At 48.3% G+C, this 22,716-nt stretch overlaps 1 protein-coding gene and 1 long non-coding RNA gene across 10 annotated transcripts in view; one reads left to right on the top strand and one right to left on the bottom strand.

Moving 5' to 3' along the window:
- Positions 1–965: 965 nt before the first annotated feature.
- A930024E05Rik (RIKEN cDNA A930024E05 gene) lies at positions 966–9,957 on the bottom strand. The gene is made up of 3 exons (NR_045820.1): positions 9,220–9,957; positions 4,779–4,948; positions 966–1,953 (listed from the first exon to the last, which is right to left on the bottom strand). It is a non-coding gene; the product is annotated as an RIKEN cDNA A930024E05 gene (long non-coding RNA).
- Positions 9,958–10,040: 83 nt separating this feature from the next.
- Kdm2b (lysine (K)-specific demethylase 2B) overlaps positions 10,041–22,716 on the top strand; it is a 118,607-nt gene continuing 105,931 nt past the window's right edge. For 3 of the 9 annotated variants that reach the window (XM_006530376.4, XM_011248210.3, XM_011248208.3), the window contains exons 1-4: positions 10,041–10,443; positions 11,505–11,649; positions 14,771–14,849; positions 16,488–16,534. In XM_006530376.4, the coding sequence (XP_006530439.1) occupies positions 10,411–10,443; positions 11,505–11,649; positions 14,771–14,849; positions 16,488–16,534 (304 nt within the window). In that variant the 5' untranslated portion in view covers positions 10,041–10,410. Of the gene's footprint in view, positions 10,482–10,755; positions 10,845–11,504; positions 11,650–14,389; positions 14,464–14,770; positions 14,850–16,487; positions 16,535–22,716 lie in introns of those variants that run through there. The other 6 variants (XM_011248212.3, XM_011248211.3, NM_001003953.2 and 3 more) reach the window with 6 other exon arrangements.

The following is a 22,716-nucleotide window of genomic DNA, read 5'->3' as shown; positions in this document are numbered from 1 at the left end:
AGACAGGGATCAGTTGGTTTGCCTTGGGTTCTATATTTAGCCCTGAAGGGGGCAACCCTCCCCACCCCTGCCCAAACCAAAAACATCTACTGGAGCCAAGATAACATTATAGACATGGTCTCTCCCTTTGAGTTCACAGATCTAAGCCAGTAAACATTCACTGAGTGTGCTAGACTGTGATGTGTTTTAAGCACTTAGCAACTCTGTAATGAACGTCCCAGGTCCCCTGCAGGGGTTTTACCGTAAGGAATAATGATGACTGTTGGCCAGTGTTGGTTGAGACCTTAATGTGTACCGGATACTCTGAGGGGCGCTTTACCTTCAGCACCTCATCCAGTCATAGCCTACCTGAGTTTGTATTACTGCCTTCTTTCTACCCGGGAGGAAACCGAGTCCCAGAAAGATGAGGCAGTTGGTGTAGGTCACACAGCTGGTAAGCCATGTTGACAGGACCCATCAGCCAGAGTTCCCAGCATGCACCTCTGTCACACTTACATGACTTCAGTTAGATTCCGGAGACTCCTTCTTTTTAAGCTTTCTGACACACAGTCTTGCTATATTGACCAAGGTAGGTGTAAACTACTTTTGATTACTCAAAGCAGTGCTTGGTCTCAGAAACGCTAGGCAAACTCTACACTGAGCCGTAGCCCAGAGGCCACATTTTAAGCTTTGTTTCTTTACATTTCTGAAAAAAAAAAAAAATTTTTTTTTTTTTTTTTGCTGTTGTGTGTCTGTGGATTCTGGGTGATTGTCAGGTTTAACCAGCTAGCACCTTCTCCTTCTAAACCATCTTGTTCCTCTTGAACCTACCTTTAAAATTCATTCATTCACTCACTCACTCACTCATTCATTCATAGACAGGGCTTCACTATATAACAAGAGCTGTCTTGGAACTCACAGAGAGTTCCTCTACCTCGGGAGTGCTGGGATTAAAGGTGTGCACCACATCTAACTCAGAGACTAAGTTTTTTCTTTATCACATTTTTTATTTTTACGCACAGGTATGTGTGTGCACACGTGCTCTCGCACGCGCCTGTTTGAGAACATGCACAAATGGTTGTGAGCCCCTCAGGTCCTTTGGTCAGAACAGCAAGTGTTCTTAACCACTGGGCCCTCTCTCCAGCCCCTAAGTATTTTTAGACGTGTACCCTGTGAGCCGGATCCATGGGGCTGAAGACAAGATCTGTCTTTGCAAAGAATTTTTTACTTAAACAAGAGAGGCAGATGTTAGATGACTAAGAGTTCCTCTTGGAGCTGGGGAGAAGAGCCAACTGTCCTTTTGTGGAACATTCCATCCTCCCCAGGGGAAAGCCTGTTCTCTTCCAGGAACAGGTGGCACGGGGAGGGAGGGAACAGGAGGGTTTCCTATAAAGGCTGCTCTGTGTGCGCGCGCGTGTGTGCAAGGTTGCGTTTCATGAACAATCTATGAATTACTGAATGCCATCTGAAAAGGATTAAAAGCCAGTGGCCAGTGACACCACCTGCAAAATAATTTACCCAGGAAAGAGGAACTACACCCCGTGGGAGGGATTGTAGTGCGGGCACTTGGGGAGAAATGGCAGGGTGTGGGCTTCCAGCTAAGTTGTAGTTTGAGACCAAACAGAGGTACCGCTTAAGATATGATGTATATTAAAGACAGTGACAGGCAGGGATGTGGGTGATGTAGCTAAGTGATTACCTATCACACCCAACACCATACGTTCCGTCCCTGGTTCTGTACAACCCAGGCACCTGGTGCAGGATCTCTCTGATCTCAGGGCAGTCTAGTAGCCAGAGGCAAGAAGATATGTCTGCTCTCTCTCTCCGTAGCCACAGGCTCAGCATTGGGCACTGGGTGATCATTACTTATGCATGTGTCATGTGCAGGTGCTTGGACCCATGGACTCTCGGAGGCCAGAGGAGGTTTTAGGCATCCTCATTCGTCATCTCGTTCCTTTGAGGCAGGGGAGTTCTCTGAAAGTGAAACTCAAGTTATTCTGATAGGCTGGTAGCCAGGGAGCTCCAGTAATCCTCCTGTCTCTACACCCCCCCCCCCCCCCCCATGTACAGTACCAGTATATTTAAGATCAATCCTGGCTTATGTGAAGGTTGAGATCCCCACGGTTGCTCAGCAAGCACTCTACCGCTGAGCCACCTTCCTTGCCCCTATCTATATTACAGGGCTTCTCGTTCTAGGGGGTTGAACGTAGGACCTCGTGCATACTGAGCCCTCCATCTCCAACCTCAGAAAATAAACTTCTAAAGGATTCCTTCCGGAGTTAGGTGTGGTTGTAGGTTCATGCCAGTGGTCCTGTCATTTACAAGGCTGTGGTAAGAGGATCTGAGCTTAGTTAACAGAGTTAAACTCCAGGCCAGCCAAGACTACCCAGGGAGGCCCTGTCTCAAAACAATGAGGAACCCGCTAGGGCCTGGCAAGATGGCTCAGCAAACAGAGATGCCTCCTGCCAAGTGGGATGACCTGAGTCTGATCCCTGTGACCCACGAAGTGGAGTGACAGAACTAACCACTAAGTTGTCCCCTGATTTTCAAGTTGTCCCTGATGGTGCTATGGCGCATCCCCACACACAACAAAAGCAGTTAAAACATAAGGAAAAAAAAAACAGGGGTTGGGGATTCAGCTCAGTGGTAGAGCCCTTGCCTAGCAAGTGCAAGGCCCTGGGTTTGGTCCTCAGCAGGAAAAAAAAAAAATTAGAATACAACAAAGAATCCTATCTGGCTGGGCCATAGGTCTAAAAGTCCAGGTGAGGATGAGGAGGAACACCCTGAGTTGAAGGCTAGCCTGGGCAATTTAGCAAGACTGTTCCAAAAGAAAAAGGGGTCAGAGATCTAGCCCAGTGGCAGAGTGCTTGCCTAGCTTGCACAAGGCCGTAGGTTCACCGGTACTTGGGAAAATTCCATACAGGATGGGGTTTTAGAATTTTTCTCCCCATCGCCCCATATTTTCTGCCTTGTCATTTTTTTTCTTTTAAACATGAAGGTATCAAAACTACACAACATTTAAATATTAAGTATTAAAAATACTCGGGAAGGGGCTGGAGGGATGGCTCAGCGGTTAACAAAAGCACTGACTGCTCTTCCGGAGGTCCTGAGTTCAATTCCCAGCAACCACATGGTGGCCACAACCATCCATAATGAGATCTAACGCCCTCTTCTGGTGTGTCTGAAGACAGCTACAGTGTACTTAGATATAATAAATAAATAAATATTAAAAAAAAAAACCCTTGGGAAATAATTCAAGGACTAACAGGAGGATGGGGTTCCATATAAACACCCTATCGTTATAGGACCTGAAGAGCCTTTCAGTTTTGGTTCCTTCTGGGGTCCTGGGTCTGATTCCCTGAGGAAATCTGTGACAACACAATATGTTCAGCGTTAGGAGGTGACGGGATGAGATACACAAGTGGATTCTAGGAGGAGCATCCTGGAGCTAGCAGGATGAAATGCAGAGAAAGGACCAGCAAGTGTAGAGGCCTGGAGGAGACAAGAATATTCTGTCCATGGAGGTCGGGTTTAGAGGGAATCTGATGGGAGGAAACAGCTCTTCCGTCCTCCCCAGATGACTCTCCCGGAGCCTTAAAGCAAAACATTGGAGTTCTGGTGCCCACAACATCAGCTTCATTTGAATACTGGATGAGCCTCCACTGGATGAGCCTCTTTGTAACACTGGTCCATGTAGTACCCGAGTGACTGCAGTGGGTTTTACATTACAACCTCCTTGTTACAGGTGAGAAAACATACTGTCCAGCATCTTGAGGTACTGTCTAGGTTCTCCATGCCCCTTTATGTAAATGCTTTAGTTCTAAGTGCCTTCAACTTGAGATGTCTTGTCTTCTTCGAAATAGAGCCACCGCAATATGAGGTATTAGGACTTTGTTGGACTTCTGGCTGTATACGGAAACCCAGGAAAGGACAATAGTTATAGCCAAAAGGCCAAGTGGCCGCTCAAAATTCCCCCACATCTATTCTGGTTCTCCCTCTGGGGCAGCTCTTAGATACCATCTTCTGCCAAATAGAGTTTGTTTCTCAGAAGTTGTTCAGAAGTGGGAGGTTAGGGAGAAAAAAAAAAAAACCAAAAAACAACCCTGCATCAACAACTATGAAATCCCCTGCAGCAGCTGAGCACAAAGGGTTTGGGTTCTGAACAAAGGGCTGGGTGAGACTCCAAGGCAAATGCTGACACATCCTCTCTCCAGCTGTGAACCAGGGGTCTGAGGGCTGCAGCAAAGGTCATCTGTCTCTGCATCTTTGGGCAGGAAATGCAATTCAATCCTTCCAGTGACTGATCACTTTACAAGATTAATGGAAATGTCTCCAACGAGGGTCTGTGTTCTGACAGCACAAAAAGGAATCAAACTTCTCCCCTGGCCTCCTCCTCCTCCTCAGCCAGGTCAGCTGATTCCTGGTCTTTAAAAAGCTCCAAACTTTACTCCAGGACTTCTGTTCAGGGGGAATGCCTTTGATAGGAGAGATCCGGTCTCCAGGGGTTGGCCCCAGAGATAGCACCTGAAGGTGGGGGGAACTTTGGAAGTTCCTTAGTTTGTACTTCATCTTTCTCAGTAGATCAGCAAAGGGCACCGTAGGCCCTGAAGGGTTAACTGCTGGCCTTCTGGTCCCTCCCTCAGAGATTGTCAACCAGTGGCAAGTAAGCATGATGAAGTCATGCCTGCCTTTCCCTTTCCATTGGCTAGTGTGCCTGTCCATCAACCTCAAGAGGCAAGTTTTGAAAGAATCTTTGAACTTTTATGACTCTCTTCACCGCATTAACCCTTTCCACTCACCTGTGGTTTCCAGGGTCCTTTCCAGTCCTTACACAGGAAGAGGCACACTGGAAAAACAAAAAACCACCCAGAATGCTAAGTAGAACATTAAGCCGTTCTCCAAGAGTCAGGCTGGACAGTTGTTAAAGAGTTTTGTTTCTTTTTTACTTCAAGCCACAGGGCACAGAAGCCTGCAAAACAAAAAATAAACAGACGATATCTGAGAACAATCACTTTAACAGAAAGAGCTTGGTCTGCTGCTATATTAAAATAAAAGTACACTTTAAATTCCAAAGGTACGGCTGGAGAGATGGCTCAGCGGTTAAGAGTACTGACTGCTCTTCCAGAGGTCCTGAGTCAAATTCCCAGCAACCACATGGTGGCTCACAACCATCTGTAATGAGATCTAATGCTTCTTATAGTGTCTGAAGACAGCTACAGTGTACTCGTCATATATATAAAATGAATAAAAAAATATATTTTTTTAAGAAAAGTTTTACTTGAAATTCCAAAAGTAATACAAAATAGGTCAAAACTTGTATAAGATTGGTGACTGGTGAGTCTTGGGCATATAAGGCTTTACTGTTTTATTTTCAGTTCATGCCTTCCATACCCTGGCATGCTGTGGATTTAACCCAGACTCTCTACAACACCCTATTCCTGAGCTACCCCACTATCCTGGAATTCATTTGAGTAGTTAGCACATGTCCACGGTGCAGAGTTGAAAAGGCCCTAGAACCTATAGAATGAAATTAGACCCCTCAGGTCTGCATCAGGTGATATTTATATACACATGTGGTTAACGTTTCACAGTGTACCAAAGAACAGCTCTCAGTTTCTTCTTGTGTTGCTTTTCTTTATTGTCATGAAGAACAACCCATGTATAGAAAAGATTACCCAATGCATAGAAAAGATTAAGTATGGATCTATGGATATATCTTCTTTGATTTACTCAAACAGTAATCAACACTTAATATTCTGCATCTCATTTTTAAGGATATAATTAAGTCATTTCATATAAACATATATCCCCCATCCTCCCCCACTCCTCTGTTTCTTGTTCAGGATAGGATTTCTCTGTGTAGCACTGCCTGTCCTGGAATTCACTATGTAGTCCAGGCTGGCCTCAAACTCACAGAGATCCTGCCTCTGCCCTCAGAGTGTTGGGGTTAAAAGTGTGTGCCAAGCTGGGCAGTGGTGGCGCACGCCTTTCATCCCAGCACCTGGGAAGCAGAAGCAGGTGGATTTCTGAGTTCTAGGTCTACAGAGTGAGTTCCAGGACAGCCAGGGCTACACAGAGAACCTCTGTCTCAGGGGGAGAAAAAAAGTGTGCGCCAACATCACCCAGCTATACTCTCTATCTCTTTTTGTAATGCTGAAGATCCATCTGAGAGCCTTGGTTTCAGTTTTTGTGTGCTTTTGACAGGTCCCCACTAAGACCAGAGTCTTGTGGGCTCTGGATTCCCACACATTCTTGGTTCAAGTCCCATAGCCATAACATCCTTGTGGCTTGTAACTTCTGATCCCGAACTTCCTAAATGCTGAGATTAAAGTATGCTACCATGCCTGGCTTAAGCTTTCTTATATGGTTCTTGACTCTATCCATAGGATACTTACCACCCTTTGTAGGTGTATTGGTAAGATCTCGGCAGGTGAACCAAGCCTTTCCAAGTGGCATCCCACTAGGCTCCCATACTGGGCTGTCACACTTCTGGTAGGCACTGGGAGCAAATGCTTCAAACCCTAAGGCTGCAAAATTCCCACCGTCCCATGTGTTCTTCCATTCAACCTTTGCTTTACACGTCTTTGCCTCTATGGTCTCTTCATTCATTCTATTAATGTTCTAGGATAGCTGACGATGGAGATGTGAAGCCAACGGGACCCTGACTCATATATAAAGAGCTTGGTAGGCACTGTAAGAGCAATGATGGCAAATACCCTAAGGCCTCGTTTTATTCTGTTTGCTTGCTTGCTGCGGCAGTGGAATTGGATCCAGGGTCTTGTATATGATGCCAGTCAAGTGCTGTATCGCCTAGCCATACATAACACTAGCCCATTAATTTTTTACTTTTGAGACATGGTTTCATTATATTGCCCAGGCATGTACTACCATGCCCAGTTTATCTTTGATTTTATTTATGTATTTATTTATTTTGCTCTAAGTGTATTTCAATAGTAGAGTGAGTTCTTGGTACTCATGAGTAGCTGGATTCTAAATGTCTCACAGGCAGGCTTACAGAGCGGCCAGACTTGTGGGCTCCAGATTTCTCCCAAGTTCTTGGTTCAAATCATGTAGTCATAATTTTGTTGTGGTCAAATAGCTTAGCATTTCTCTGAACCTTAGCTATGAGATAGCAAAGATTTAAAGAGATGGCAATAGGAAGGACTTTGTTCAAAGCCCCTGTAAGCTCTTAAGAGCCTGGAGCATGAAACTGGGGTATGGGATAGTCCCAAGATTCAGGAGACAGAGGCAGGAGGCTCACGCAAAGTTCTAGACCAAGCCTGGTTTACATGGCAAGTTCCAGGCTACCTAGGGCTAGGAAAGCCAAGAGCTAGAATAACAACATAAATTTGTTTGCTCCTAGTCCAGAATCCCTGAGTTTCTGAGTGCTCCATCCAGGGACAGTCAAGCTCACGGGGTATGTGTGTATGTGTGTGTGTAAGCGAAGTTGTCATTTCTGTCTTCTGCCCCCTTGTCTTTGGACACAGAGTTGCTCAATTGGCCTGAGATGATACAACAGACTAACACAGGTAGGATCTGACTGAGCCTTTTACAAGGGCGGTACAGGAAGACATTATTTCATTTCCAATGAGGCTGGCTTGTGTTAAAAGCTCATCTTTCTCAAAAGAAGCCCCCTTTCCTATTTCTCACCTATTCTCAGCTCCTGGGGGACAATCAGCCTGAAGTTAGAGCTCAAGGGTCTGGCCCTTCCCCCTGTGGCCCAAAATAACCTCCTCCCCCACTCAGAGGGAATGCTTGGAATTCTTTCAACTGAGGACAAAGGCTTTCATCTGCCAATTACTGATAAAGGGAAAATGCAAATATGCTGGAGAAGGTGATCCATCAAGGGCTCAACGTTTATTGAGTGACCACTTAGACCCAGCAGAGGGGTGGGCATTCTGGGGGAGTCAAAGGGGAACAAACACCCTGCAGGCTCGTTCTCCTCTCATGTCTGTGGTTTCCTCTCCTCCAGGTTTGTAAAGGGACAGGATCAAATCAGGTGACCGATCAACCTCTGCCCACTCTACAAACGTGGCTCACTTCTGACTTTTTCCAATGCCAGCCTTTGGGGGAACTCAGAAGCCACAGGGAGTGGAAGGGGGTTCTGGGGGGAAGGGAGAGACTTCAGGGAGGAAGATGAACGAAAATCTCCAGCATCCTATTTGACAGTTTTGCTTTAATTCTGTAATCCACTGATTCTCAACCCTGGGCCCCTCCTTTATTTCATTCTGAAGCATAAATGAAGTCGGTGGACATTTGAAAGGGTAAGCAGCATGACTGAGAGCGAGTCGTTTCTGCCTTTCTGAATCCCAGCATCCTCACTTACAAAGCAGAGCAACAAGGCCATGAGACATCCCCTTCAAACGTATTCTTTCTCACAAGAAGAGCCAGATAAAGTGGTCCACATCCCCATGTCAATGGGTATGGAACCCAGGGCCTTAGGCTTGCTAGGCCAAATATCCCAGGACTGCGTTACAGCACCAGCTGGCCCCTGGTTTTCACAGGGATGGTTAGAAGGGCTGCCCAGAGAATGCAGCTGAGCCAACGTAGATGTAGTTTCAGTTTGGTGACAAACTTGGTGTTTGTCGCCTCATCTCTACGTAGATTTCTACCGATAACGTGCATGGATGGAATTTTTAAAAAAAAATTCAAAGAGCAGATTTGGGGACAGGTGGAAAAAAAGTACAGACCGATAAGGCAGGAAATTCTGACGTAAGGGAGGGTGACGATGTGTGGTTCACAGCTGATTTCAGGTGGCAAGGCCACTTCCTCCCCGTATCTGTCTGAACCAGTGCTCTTGACATTGGGACAAGATAAAAACAGCAGTCACCTAAACTCATAATTTCTTGAATCTGGGTTTCTCCAGGGTGCAAAATGACCTGCTTTAGCTTGTACGCCAAGCTAGCGTCACCTGGGAGGTCTCTCAGAACATCCTTGTGATGCTGTCATTAGGCCCTTGCAAGAAAGGAAGAGGCCCGGAGGGAAACAAAGTTTAGGGCCAGCATTTCTCTCAACTTAAAGGAATTCCAGGACCACTGAGGGTCAGTCAATTCTGGAAGCAGTCACAAGCACTACTTAAAAGACGGAGGAACATTGGGGATCTGCTACTCCAGGAATATTCACAAAGGCTGCCCCCCTTCTCCGCTGAGAAACAATATGGATCAATCAAGGTTGCTGTACCCCAGAAAGCCACAAACAACCACCACTTTTCTCTTAAACTGCCACACGAGAGAGGCTTACCTTTTGCCTGCCTGCATTAGAGACGCTGAATCCGATTCTCTATTCCCTCCTGTGTATCGATTTATCTCTTCTCAGCGAGTGTAGAGACTTTTTTTCCTTTCTCTTTAAAAGCCCAACTTCTATTTCAGGGCTGTACTACCGAGGCTATCCGAATGAATGAACCAAAGGCTTTCTTCCGGTCAGCTGCAGTCTGAAAAGGCTGTGGACTGGCTGTATTTCCTGTACCTGTGCGTGTGTCTCCATATTATTATTTCAGCCCCGGGAGTTTAAAAGTTATGCAGTCTGTACAGATACAGTGCTGAGGTAATTTCTTTCTGAGCCCCTCAGATGCCTCCTCCATATGGCAGGTTCGCAAATGGATAAGGGTCTGGACAGGCTGGCCCCTCCCCCCAGGCATGCAGTAGAAAAGCAAAACAGAAAAAGAAATCACACATACAAAATACTTTGAATTTAGGTCGCCAGCATAGGTAATGAGGAAAGGTGGGTGAAGGAAGAGAGGGACAGCCCTGCGTAACCCAAGCAAGAGGGGGCAGGGGCAGAGGTGGGGGGTCGTTTTGGGGGGTGCCAGGCCCCGGGGGCTTTCACGCCAGCAGGCTTGGCTAGCATTTCCGCGCCTCCCGCTGAGGCCATCCGTGCAAATCTGCACCTCCCTCCCCACCCCCTCCTCTCTTTCCCTCCCTCCCTGCCCCGCCATCTCTGGGATGCGCCCGCCGCCTGCAACTCAGCCCTCCAAAAGTCAGCTCCCGGGCGGCGGCGGCGCCTGCGTGCAGAGGCGCACTCGTGACCCAACAACAAAACAGCGATGCCAAGGCGCTAACAGCGCCCGGTGCGTCCCAGGCTCCCTTCTGGCCCCACACCTCCTACGGCTGCGGTCCCCGACACCCCCAACCCGAGCCCCCCCTTTCCCCAACTAGCCTAGCCGCAAGCTCCGAGCGCGATCGGCAACAATGTTTACGTTCCGGGGATTATGACGTCGACGCCTCCCCCCCCACAACTGCTGAAAATGGTTTCCTAGGACTTTGCAAACGGATCTGCTTAAGTGTTGGTGCAAAACTTTGTAGATATCGGCTCTGGCTTGCTCTATTTATTTATTTTTTTGCTTTCTTTTCTTTGGTCTTCCCTCCTTTCCCCCTCCGCCAAAATGCAGGGGGCAGGAGTGTTGACAATTAATTGGTGAACTCTCCTAAAAAAATGGAGGCAGAGAAAGACTCTGGAAGAAGATTGGTGTGTAGCTTTTTTTTTCTCCCCCAAATCTGTATCTGGTATATGATCGATTTATCTATCTATTTATTTTTTTGGTTGTTTCTTGCTGCCTTTTCTTTCCTTTTCTGTATTTTGCAAGAGGACCGGAAAAAAATAATAAATTGCATGCAAAAGGAAGCAAGCAGCTTACTCCTCCAGTCTCTTGTGAGGCTCAGGGTCTCAGACACTTAAGTGGGGAGGAGGCAACGCCGAAAGGCGTGGAAGGGACTGAGCGGGCTCGGGGTTCGCCTGGGATCTGGGGGGCTGCGGGGCTCGGTGCTGAGCGGCGGAGGGAGGAGGAAGAAGGATGCGGGGAGTGGTGGGGGAGTCTCCTTAGGAAGTGAGTGTGCGCGCGCGCTCGTGGGGAGATGAGGCAGCTGCTGGTGCGTTTTGGGGTCTCTGATAGAAGCTTTGTGGTGGGCTGGCTGCCTCTCTCCCCCCACATTCTTAACCTCCTCCCCTCCCCTCCTCTTCTTGCACTAGCGGTCGGTCGGCGGGGGCCGTTAGGGTCTCAACCCTTCCGTTTCAGCTTTCCAGCTTTTCTGTAGCTCGGGAGCAGCTCCAGCCTTAGTAATGCCGCCGGCCCTGGGTTCCGGCTTCCCGGGTTGGCCGCCGTGGCCGCCAGGGCTGCTGTTACCGCGGAGCCGGTTGCTGCAGCGGCTTCTCTCGGGGCCTACATCTGCCCCGCCAGCTCATACCCGGAGCCCCCTTCAGGGGTTACATAACCAGGCTCCCAGTCGAGTGGGCAAAGCTTAGCACATCACTTGGCGTGGGGGCAGAGGAAAGCCCCCAAATACCATTTCCATAGCTTCCAAAGATGCAAGAAGGGATTGCTTCGTTTAAGGGCAGTCGGGCCTTGGGGGTGTGAGCCCCTTTTTCTGCTTTCCAGCATCTTTGGCATTTGCGCAAAGTTGCTCAGATTGCAATGCTGGGGTGCAGTGGGCGCGCGACTCTTGCACCTGTTCTTGGTGGGCCCAGGGTGAGAGGAGACCCCCCCAAGTCCTCTCAGTAATGTCCGGGGTTCTCTGGTTGGGTCCCCGCAGCGTGCGATTGACCGCCAGAGATACGACGAGAACGAAGACTTGTCGGACGTGGAGGAAATTGTCAGCGTCCGTGGCTTCAGCCTGGAGGAGAAGCTACGTAGCCAGTTATACCAGGGGGACTTCGTGCATGCTATGGAAGGCAAAGGTGAGGCACCCCCCTCTCCTGGCTTCACTCTGCAGAGGGCCAGCGCGCACGTGGGGAGGGAGCTGCCTGTGGCTGGGTTCGTATTTCGCGCCCGCGTCCCCCATTCCAGGGGATCCGGTGACGAAACGAGACTGAGCACCGGGGGTGGGGGTGGGGGTGGTAAGGGAGGAGGGCAGGCAGGAAGAGGGCTGGGCCTGGCGTGGGCCTAGGCCCTAACTGTACCCATCATTAGTACCAGGGTGGTCACTGCCAAGGGACTATTGGACTAAGAGGGACCCAGGGAGGGCGTGAGCGCAGCATCTTCACTCTCCCAAGCCAGTTGCGCTCTCTGTGCTGCCAGAGGTGCAGTGTCTGGCAGGAGCCCTTCCAGACATCCCTGGGACCATTGGCTTGACGGCCTTAGGTTTGAAGGCCCCCCAAACTCCTATCACCTGGGCCCCGCGGGTTAGGAACTGGAATTGGGTTTAGGCAGCGCCTTCGGTTGTTAGGGTTACGCCCCTTTGAGCTTTGAGTCTGAGCCTTGGGTCTGCAGTGCCTTTCTCCCTTCCTGGGCCCTGCCCTGCTGGATTGGAGAAGGGACTAAGTGGTTGTTCAGGGCATTATTGCCACTACCCCCTCCTCCCCAAGCCTGAAGCCTCTAGCGCTTTCTACAACCTTGACAGTCCGAATTAGGGGAGGCTAGTTTGTATATGTGATAAATTACCTGCTCAGGCCTGGAGCTAAGATCCCAGTTCCTTGGCAGTTTGAATGGAAGATTTAGGCACCTCTGAGGAGACAGGGTCTTTTTCCATGCCCGACATGAGAGCTCTGTGTTCTCTGGCCTTTCCGGTGTTAGAAGCAGAAGGTGGACACGCTTCGGTTTTTGAGGGACCTCCTGGCTTTGGGGTTCTCCCTGGCTCTCCTACTGACAGTGTGGCTGAGGATTTTTTCTTAGACATGTTGGGTGAGACTCCTGTTTGAGGCCTTAGGAACCCAGAACCTCCTGAGGGGGTCTTTTGTAGACTCTGGACCCAGAACCTATTTTGGCCTGTAGGATTGGCGTTTGGGAGAAGCTCTGGTTTACCCACGCCTTCCTAGGTTGTGTGGACTTTGTTTTGTTTTGTTTTTGTTTTTGTTTTTCGAGGCAGGGTTTCTCTGTATAGCCCTGTCCTGGAACTCACTTTGTAAACCAGGCTGTCCTGGAACTCAGAAATCCACCTGCCTCTGCCTCCTGAGTGCTGGGATTAAAGGCATACGCCACTACGCCCCAGCTGTGTGTGGACTTTTTTAAAGTTTCCTTTCAATTACTCATTTTCCATTTTGTGTTTTCCCCCCATCCCCCTTGGAAACCCCTGTGCTCGCAGTGGGCTGACAGCAGGGGGAAGCGCCTCCCTCTTCCAGGTTCTGCTTGAGCGGCTGAGGCCTGAAGTTAGCCCTAGAGGAGACTGTCCCCGGCTTTGCATTTTTTGAAGTTTCTCTTTTGTGTTCACCGCCTCCTGGGGCTCTGGTGAAGTTAGGGAGGGGGGGTAGTTTTTTCCCCCCTAAGAAATTTCACCCAAAAAGCAGGGTACCAGCCCCAGCTGCGTTTCTATTTTCTCGGTACAAATGGGATTTTAATTCTTGTCTTTTTCCTCCTCCACTTTACCGGGCCTGGCAAAGCCTATGGGAAAACAATGTGCAAACGCTCCCTCCTAGTGATTTGTCAGGAATCCTCAGGCCAGGATTTGTGAGCTGCTTCTCAGGCCCATTTGTGGAAGCTGAAACTGGAGGGTGGGTGGGTGGGGAGTTGGGGTGTGTGGGTGGACAGGGAAGGAAGGTTACCATCTAGGGAGCTCTAAGGGCATCCTTAAAGCTGTCCTGGCTTCTTTTCAAAGGCAAGGAGAAGGGCCTTTGGAGTTTGCTTGTTAATTCAGATCTGGCCCCAAAACTGGAGGGAGGGAGCTGAAATGCAGAAGAAGGGACCCTTAGCTTCTAACTAGAAGCTTCTCAAAGTTATCTGCCTTTAAATCCGGAGGAATCCCCATTCACTGTGAGACCCTGGGGATCTGAGCCTCTGGGGTCAGGGCTTTCTCTGCTCTGGGTTTTTTGTTCTTTCTTCAGAGCCAGTCTCTCTGGCTTCCTCCTCCCCCCAAAGGCTGTCCTGCTGAACCATTTTCCTTGGGTTTAGGCTCCCCAACCCTTCTCTCTCCTTTCTGACCAGCTTGGAGAGGACTGGTGCCCTTGGTACCTTGCATTGGTCACCTGATTTGGGGGATGCATCCCACACCTCCATGCTGGGGATAGATGGTTGCATCGGAGCCACTGGCTTGGGACTTGAGGAAGGAAAGAAATTAGGCAAAGGCTGAGGGCTTAGGAATAGGAGATGGAGGGGGATCTCTACCACGCAAGCTGCTGATAGGATACTGCCTTGTGAAGTTTTCCTTTGGGGGGGGCTTCCTGAGCTCTGTCGTCACCATTCACTACCGTTCACCATTCACTACCGTTCACTACCGTTCACTAGCTCTTCAACCCTTGTGGTTATCCAGCTGAAGCAAGTATTTTGATGGGCTCCGGCAGAATTTCACTATATGGAGACAATAAAGCTGTGCCCAGTTCCCTAGTTACTTTGGCACCAAATACATAGTTTCCAAGGAAACCGGCTCCCCCCACCCCCTTCACCATCCAGGATATGACAATAAGATTTTCACTGATGCTCAACTACAATGAGAACCGTCCTCCCCAGTCTCTGTGGGGGATTTTTAGGTCCTCCCAGGTAGCATGCTTCAATTTTGCTGTCCCTTTCCTACCTCAACTCAGCCTGGGATGTGTTTGTCTGTCCCTGTTTCTCAAGAGCTGGTGAGTTTTCAGTCTAAGTCTCCTCCCCAGCCCAGGCTGGCCTTGGGCTGTTCATTGACAAGTTGGGACCCGTGGGGGCATGCAGGGAATGAGTAGGCAGAGGAGAGGATGGGAGTGCGAGGGATGGCATGGTTTTGCCATATCTATCTATCTTGTTATTTTCCATCTAGCTGGTACCTTCTCTAGTGTATATGCCTCTTGACCGGGTTTTTTTTTGGGGGGGGTTCCCCTCACCAGTGGGTTGTGGTTCATTTGTTCCTCAATAACTTAACCAAATTAACTGTTTTTAATTCAAATACCCAAACAGATTTTAACTATGAGTACGTACAGAGAGAAGCTCTCAGGGTCCCCCTGGTTTTTCGGGACAAGGATGGACTAGGGATCAAGTAAGTGCTGGAATTCACCCCTTCTTCCTCCATCTCCCTCCCTATCACAACTCCCAGCTTGGGTTGGCTTCTCCTGCCTTTCTTATGCCACCACTTAGCATTTCCAAGAGAGGAGGACTTTGCCTAAAATCTAGGAACAGCTCCTTCTCTCTCGGTTCAAGGCCCACTGGAGAAGAAAAGCTGCTCTTTCGGGAATTTGGGAATCCTAGGGCATTTAAGCAGTGATGACCTCCCCCACCCACATCTAGTCTATCCCGGTCACTTTAAGCAGTGATGGATCTCCTGCTGCTGCTTTCTGGTCTATTCTGGTCCCACACAGCAACTTCCTGCTGAGCATTGCTTGAAGCGTGGGTTGTGAAGGGACTGACCATCTTCTGCGCCTAGACTAGGGTACCAGGATGCATGTTTTCTGAACATATTCCTAGTGTGGGGGAAATGGGTCTCTTTCTGTGATGGGTGTGTGTTTCTTCTCCTTATACCCCCTTGACTCTGTCTATCTTCTATTCTGGAAGAGAACTGCAGAGCTGCCCAGGGTTCTGGGTTGGGGAGAGATGGAGGCAAGCTGAAGAACAGGTCCCACTCCTTGGTCAGGGATAAGAAAGGGGTTTTAGGCTGCCTCCCACTCTAGCCTCTACTGCTAGGCTTGCTCAGGTACTTCCTACCAGGGTTATGAGATGTTCAGCATCTTCCTCGCTGGCTGGCCTGGAGTTTGCTGTGTAGACCAGGCTGGCCTTGAACTCATAGAGATCTTCCTGCCTCTTTCTGAGATTAAAGGCATGTGTTACCTGCCTTTCAGCATCTCTGGTTTCTGTCTTGTTTTTATGTTTTGAGAGCCCAGGCTAGCCTCAGACTTAACTCTGTGGCGGAGGATGACTTTGAACACCTGCTCCTCCTGCCTTCCCTTCCCAAGAGCTGGGATCATAGGCTTATGCCACTGTCCATTAAGGCGGGACATGCCCTTGTCTGGCTCTGTCTGTACTCATTTATTTATTTATTTATTTATTTATTTATTTATTTATTTATTCAAGACAGGGTTTCTCTGTATAGCCCTGGCTGTCCTAGAACTCACTTTGTAGACCAGGCTGGCCTTGAACTCAGAAATCCGCCTGCCTCTGCCTCCCAAGTGCTGGGATTAAAGGCGTGTGCCACCACACCCAGCTCTTTTTGAGATAGTGTATTGCTTTGTAGCTGAGGCTGGCCCAGAACTCACAATCTACCTGTTTCAGTGTTTCAAAATAACCCTTTTAGTTTCTCCCACAGTCCGTATAGCTATATGGAAAATATTTTCTAAAGGGACAGAAACACCCTAAATTAAGGCAGGTGTCTGGTCCCTGACATACCACACTTCAGTTTGTCCTGCAGTAAGTTGACCAGTGATGTGCCATCCTCCTCTGAGGCTCAGCTTGAGTCTTTTATGGTAGGAAACCTACTCTGTGACCTCCCTTGGGATACCTACCTGGTCTACCAGGTTTGCTCTCTGGGTTTCTCTCATATTCTCAAGCTTAGTACAAGGAACCCCTTTTTTGAAAAATTGACTCAGGGTAGAGTCTAGCTCTGTGGGTTTTTTTTTTTCAGTCTGTCTGTCTGTTTATTTATTTTTTTAACCAAATATCCACGCTTCTCTTTTTTTTTTTCCAGGATGCCAGACCCTGATTTCACAGTCCGAGACGTCAAACTCCTGGTGGGTAAGTGCCAAGGGCCGGGTAGGAGAAGGGAAGGGAGGTCTTCCCTACCCTCCTGGTTAGACTTCAGCTGCTTTAGAAAAGAATGTGCTCCCTGGAGGAGGGAGGGGAGGAGTGAGGTGGGAGCAGGTGGAGGAGGGAGGTAGGAGCAGGTGGAGGCTGCAACTGCCTGACTCTGGAGAACAGGTTAGATTGCAAAGTCCTGAGAAGTTGGCTCAGAGGGTGTTTGCCAGCCCAGTTTTATGAGGTGATTTGGACCCGGTCTCTATCTTGGGTGTCAGCAATGCAATCTCTGATCTCTCCTTTGCGTTTGTTTGTGAGGTTGCTGGGTAAACACTGGATGCTTCATGACCCCTAAAAGACTTTCATGTGTTCTCAGTGCGCGCGCGCGCGCGCGGGCGGTGGGGGGGGTGGGGGTGGGTTATGTCTCCTGCTTCCTAGGGGTTCTAGGCAGGCCTAGGGTGTGGCTTGCCCACTCTGTGTTTTAATGGCTTTTAACTCTCTGAGGACTTGCCAAGTATGGCTGGTGGCTTAGTACTCTCGACCTTCCCCCACTAGGTAGCAGGTGGGGTTTCAGATCACATAGAAAGTCCTTCAATATCGCCATTCTCTCTGGAAAATCATTTCTTGCCTACATGGAAGGCTGTGGATGTAACTGACAAGACCCCTGCCCTCTTTAGTAAGATGACAGGCAATAAAGATGTTAAGGAAGCTGGTAGTGGTGCCGCACGCCTTTAATCCTAGTACTTGGGAGGCAGAGGCAGGCGGATTTCTAAGTTCGAAGCCAGCCTGGTCTACAGAGTGAGTTCCAGGACAGCTAGGACTATACAGAGAAACCCTGTCTCGGAAAACCAAAAACAAGAGAGAGAGAGAGAGAGAGAGAGAGAGAGAGAGAGAGAGAGAGAGAGAGAAAGAGAAAAAGATAAGGACATATCTCCAATGATTGGAAAAGCTTTGAAGAAATAAAGCAGGGTTGTAGGACTGTACTTGAAGCATGGTTGTCAGGGAGGAGAGGAGGTATTTGACCTGATACTCAAGTGGTAACAGCCAGCTCTGGGCTGGAGAGAGCTCAGTGGCAGAGCTCTTGCCGCTCTTCCCGAGGACCTGGGTTTGTTTCTCAGCACCCACGTCAGGCTGCTTAAAACCACCTGTAACTCCATCGCCAGTGGATCTGACCCCCCCATTCTGGCCTCTAGAGGCATCAGTAGACACAAACAGAGATGCATAATGAAAACTACTTATTCATTCATTCATCTTTAAAATATTAGCCATAGGGGGGAAATTGTCTAGGTTGTGAGAGGTGAGCAAGGGAGAAGGCCAGGGTGTGAACTTGACGTTTCAACCTTGAATGACAGAGGGGAAAATGATGGCCGGGACCCCAGGGCCAGATCATCAGGGGCCTTGGAGACCCCAAGGGAAATTGGGATTTGGCTCTTTAGTACGATGGGAAGGAAGCTTTGTGGAGCTGTGTAGGAGTGAGGGGGAGCCTATGTGATTTGATTATTTGCTTTGTGGGCACTAGCACTTGATTAATTATTAATTATGTGGCACTGGAGGGTAACTCCAGGGTCTCACACGGTAGGCAACTTTTCTACCAACTGTGCTGTGTTACTTGCTCAACACCTTTTCTTTTTAAGTAGAAAGAAAACTCTTATAACCTCCCTATTTAAAGTGTCTGGCTCAATGGGGGTTTTAAATTTTCATTTAATTCCCACCCCACACAAACCCTTCCTTTGCCCCCTTGTCCGCTTCCTTCGTTTTCTTTATATCAAAAGGCCACATTTTGTTTATCTGCTTATCATCTGGTGGACACTTTGGTTGTCTCCACCCTTTCACTGTTAGGAATAACACAATGAGTGTTTCTTGTGCAAATTTTCACGAACATTCATTTCTCTTGAGTCTTAAGGCATCTTAGTCGTGTTTACTGTTGCTGTGACAGATGACCCGTCACTGAAGTGACTTACAAGGAAGAGGTTAGTTTTGGCTCACGGTTTTGGGACTGGCAAGTTAAGAGTCTAGTGTGTGGGCGTCTGTTTAATATGTACTGCTTCAACTCAGGGTGGAAAGAGAAAGACCACGCAGGTGCGTGGAGGACATAAGGAACGTCTTACCATATCACAACTTGATATGGTGGTAACTAATTCAGTCCCAGGAGACAAGAATCCATTCCTAAGGGGTCTAGCCTCAAGCCCTAAATACCTTCCCGTGGGCCCCACCTCCCAGCTTCTATATTGAGAAACTGAGGTTCCAACATGTGAACTTGAGGAAGATCTTCACATAACAGCGTAAGGTAACTGTTAGCTACCGACCTGTTCCCAAGCAAGCCCTGATCAGTCAGCTCTGTACGATGGCTCAATTTTACTCCTCCTTCACACTCGGGCTTGCTATGGTATGGTTTTGGATTTTGCTTTTGGCACTGAGTATCTTCTTGTTTGTTTTGTTTCTTGGGCTTTTGTGGTTTGGGTTTTTTTTTTTTTTTTTGAGTCAGGGTTTCTCTGTGTAGTCTTGGCTGTCCTGGAACTCACTTTATAGACCAGACTGGCCTCAAACTCAGAAATCCGCCTGCCTCTGCCTCCCGAGTGCTGGGATTAAAGACGTGCACCACCACCGCCCAGCTTGTGTTTCTTTTTGTTTAGAGCAAGGTTTCATGATAAGGTCCAGGCTGGTCTAGAACTTGCCACTCTCCCGCCTCAGCCTTATTTTACACCCCATCTGTGTTTTTGATGAGGACCACGCTGGTGGGTATTTAAGTGACTGGATTAGAATTTATGAAAAGCCACACCTGTGGAATATGAAGGCAGCTGGCAACGTGTCCAGAATAATTGCCACGATTGCTCTTTTAGGTTTTCAAGACAAGGTCTTGCTGTGTAATGAGGCTGGTCTTGAGTTTACAGTGTTCTGGCTTCCACATTGAGATTGTAGATGTTGCTTTGGGGTTTCTCTGTGTGGCCCCGGGTGTCCTGGAACTCTGTAGACCAGCCTGGACTCAACCACTTAGAGCTCCAGCTGCCTCTTGAGTGCTGGGTTAAAGGCGGGTGGCACCACCACCTGGCTGTTTTAGCTTTCTTAAGCAATGTTTCTTTCCTGGACTTGATGATTAACTAACTCTTCAAGCCTTTTCCAGATGCATTGTGCATCGGGACGATGGCCTCTCCTTTCACTTGGACCTCATGGTTCTCACGGGTCCCATTAGATGATGGTCCCAACATTGTTGCTAGATGAGAACTAGGTATTGGCCAGGAAAGCAGGGCTGGCTCTCTTCCCATTTTTCTAGTCATGATGTAGATGCATCAGGGAGCTTGGGGAGCTTGGGCACTGAGTTGGTGGCTGCAGCATTCCTGGGGTATGACAGTTGTTCCTTGTAGCCTCAGTCCACACAGGTTTCTGGAGAGCGGTGAACAGTGCATTTGTCATAAAGGACAGAGGTGACAAACGTTAACTCAGGCTGGCTTAAGCCAAACAGAATAGTTTGACTTGTGTAATATATCCAGAGTGTAACCTGCCGCTTGTATAGACCTTGGTGGTCTAAAATTATCCCAAGAGGAAATTATCTCAGGAGGTCTCCTCTTGCCTCCGGCTTGGCTTGGCCTATGCCTTATCTGTGGAGCCATCTCCTGGCCCTCGCCTTTCTTTCCTTCTGTTTCTTTTCCCTTCCTCTTTCTGACTTGTTTTGGGCAGTTGCCTTGCTTCTGAATGTAAAAATAGAATCGGGAGCCCCAGGCTAACACTATGCCACCACAAAGTCCTCCTTCCTGACAGCCCTGTCCCCGTTATGTTTCTGGGATGCCGATCCTGAAGCCGGTTGTTGGGGACAGTGAGCCTCAGGGGGCTGACCGTCCATGAGGACAGAGAGTGAGGAAACAGCAGTTCTCCTGTGTTTCCCAGTGACAGAGACATGCTCCGAACATTAACTCACATTCTGCTAGGTAGTGGACAGTGCTGGGGCAGCTGACCAACCAAATTCAGAAGGGGTGTTGGGGAGGTGATGGCTCAGCAGGTAAGCAGTTCTATGAAAGCATGAAGACTCAAGGTTGGATCCCTATGCCTGTGTCTACACTGAGCAGTCCCAGTACTCAGGTGTTAGGATCTGTGGGATACACTAACCAAATTAGTGAACTCTGGATTCAAGTGAGACCCTACTTCTCTATATATGGTGCGGAGTGACTAAGGTAGAGACACCGGATATCAACCTGTGGCATACACACACTCACATACTCACACACATTCACACATACACACACTTATACATATCCACTCACACACATTCACACACACACACACACACACACACACACACACACACACACTCACACACACGTAAAAAAGAGAAAAGGATTGGGGGAGGCACGCCCAGCTGTTCTGGCTACAATTCTGGCTGTAGATCCTCTGCTGATTTAAAATCAAGCTTTTGTCTCCTGGCCATCTGTTCCTCACTAGTGCCCTGTCTTTCATTTGGTTTCTTTCTTTTCTTTTTTGTTTTTTTTGAGACTGGGTTTCTCTGTGTAGCCCTGGCTGTCCTGGAACTCAGTATGTAGACCAGGCTGGCCTCGAACTCAGAAATCCGCCTGCCTCTGCCTCCCGAGTGCTGGGATTAAAGGCGAGCGAGCGCCACCGCTGCCTGGCTTTCTGTCTTTCATTTGTATAAACAGATCTTAGCATGTTTTCCAGCCTGGTCTTTAACTCCTGGGCTCAAATACTCTTCCTTCTTTAGCTTTCTAAGTTGCTATGACTGTATGCCTGTGTCATAGTCTGCAGTAACCTGCCTTTAAAAATAAAAATGAGATCGTTTCTATTTCTTTTTTTTTTTTTTTGGTTTTTGGTTTTTGGTTTTTCGAGACAGGGTTTCTCTGTATAGCCCTGGCTGTCCTGGAACTCACTCTGTAGACCAGGCTGGCCTTGAACTCAGAAATCCGCCTGCCTCTGCCTCCCAAGTGCTGGGATTAAAGGCGTGCGCCACCACGTCCGGCTTCGTTTCCATTTCTATATCCTGTCTAAAAAACTAGATAGTGTTGACTGAGTGTGAGTATGTATGTGTAACCCAAACATATCATGGAGACCAGAACCCCAGATTCTCTCTTGCCTGGTACATTATGTTTGTGGAATCATACTGGATAGCCTCTTGATTTTATCTTCTTTTAAGATTTATTTATTTATTTATTGTAATGAGTACACTGTCATTGACTTCAGACTCACCAGAAGAGGGTGTCAGACCACATTATAGGTGGTTGTGAGCCACCATGTGGTTGCTGGGAATTGAACTCAGGACCTCTAAAAGAGCAGTCTGCACTCTTAACCACTGAGCCATCTCTCCAGCCCCAGTCTTCTTTTATTCATTCATCTTTGTACTTAGGCAGTCCATAGTATTTATTGTGTATGAGCATAGATTTATTTCACTGCTGTATAGGTTTCTATTCAGTGACTTTCTCACAGGTGATGATGGGTTTATGATACTGATTCAAGGAGCAGTCTGGTAGCTGCTAGGTTAAAGGCCAGGTGTGGTGGCACATGCTTACAGTCCTAGCGTTTGAAGCCTGTGGGACTGCAGCAGTGTGTTGGTTTCAGTGCTGTTGTTCTGGTTTTAGTGGTCCCCTCCCCAACAGCCAGTGTTTTTCATCCTCCTTTCAGCCAGGCTAACACAGGTATGCAAGGCTTTGAACTTGGAATTCCACTGCCTTAGTCTCCCAATTGTAGACATGTGTCTCCGTGCCCTGCACAGTTTTAAAAATCCCTTGCGTGTATTATTGTTTTGGGATAGCATCTCCTGAGTCTTCTTTGGCCTCACCTTCATGAAGCCCCTCTCCTTCCAGCTCCTGAAAGACTGAGCCATCTCGCCAGCCCCGGTGTTGACATTTTGACATAATTAACATGGCGGTTTTGGTTAGGTATGGTGGTGCAGGCCTTTATGAATCCCAGCACTCTGGGAGACAGAGGCAGGAAGATCTCTCTGAGTTCCAGGTCAGTCTGATCTACATAGTAAATTCTAGGCCACTCAAGGCTGCCTAATGAGACCCTGTCTTAAAGGAAAGAAAAAAAAAAGAATATGGCTTGTTGTAATTTCTATTTGAGATGAGAGTCTAGGGCCCTTGCTATATTGTTAAGGCTGGCTTCAGCCTCTGGGCTTGGATGTTCCTGTGGCTCCTCTTGAGTAGCAGGACTCCAGCCACCACCACAGAGTCCACAGAGTT

The sequence above is a fragment of the Mus musculus genome, chromosome 5 (assembly GCF_000001635.26).
Source record: "Mus musculus strain C57BL/6J chromosome 5, GRCm38.p6 C57BL/6J".
In the NCBI taxonomy this organism is placed as follows: Eukaryota; Metazoa; Chordata; class Mammalia; order Rodentia; family Muridae; genus Mus; species Mus musculus.
The sequence above is the reverse complement of the archived record's forward strand: the minus strand, read 5'-3'. Positions and strand labels throughout refer to the sequence as shown.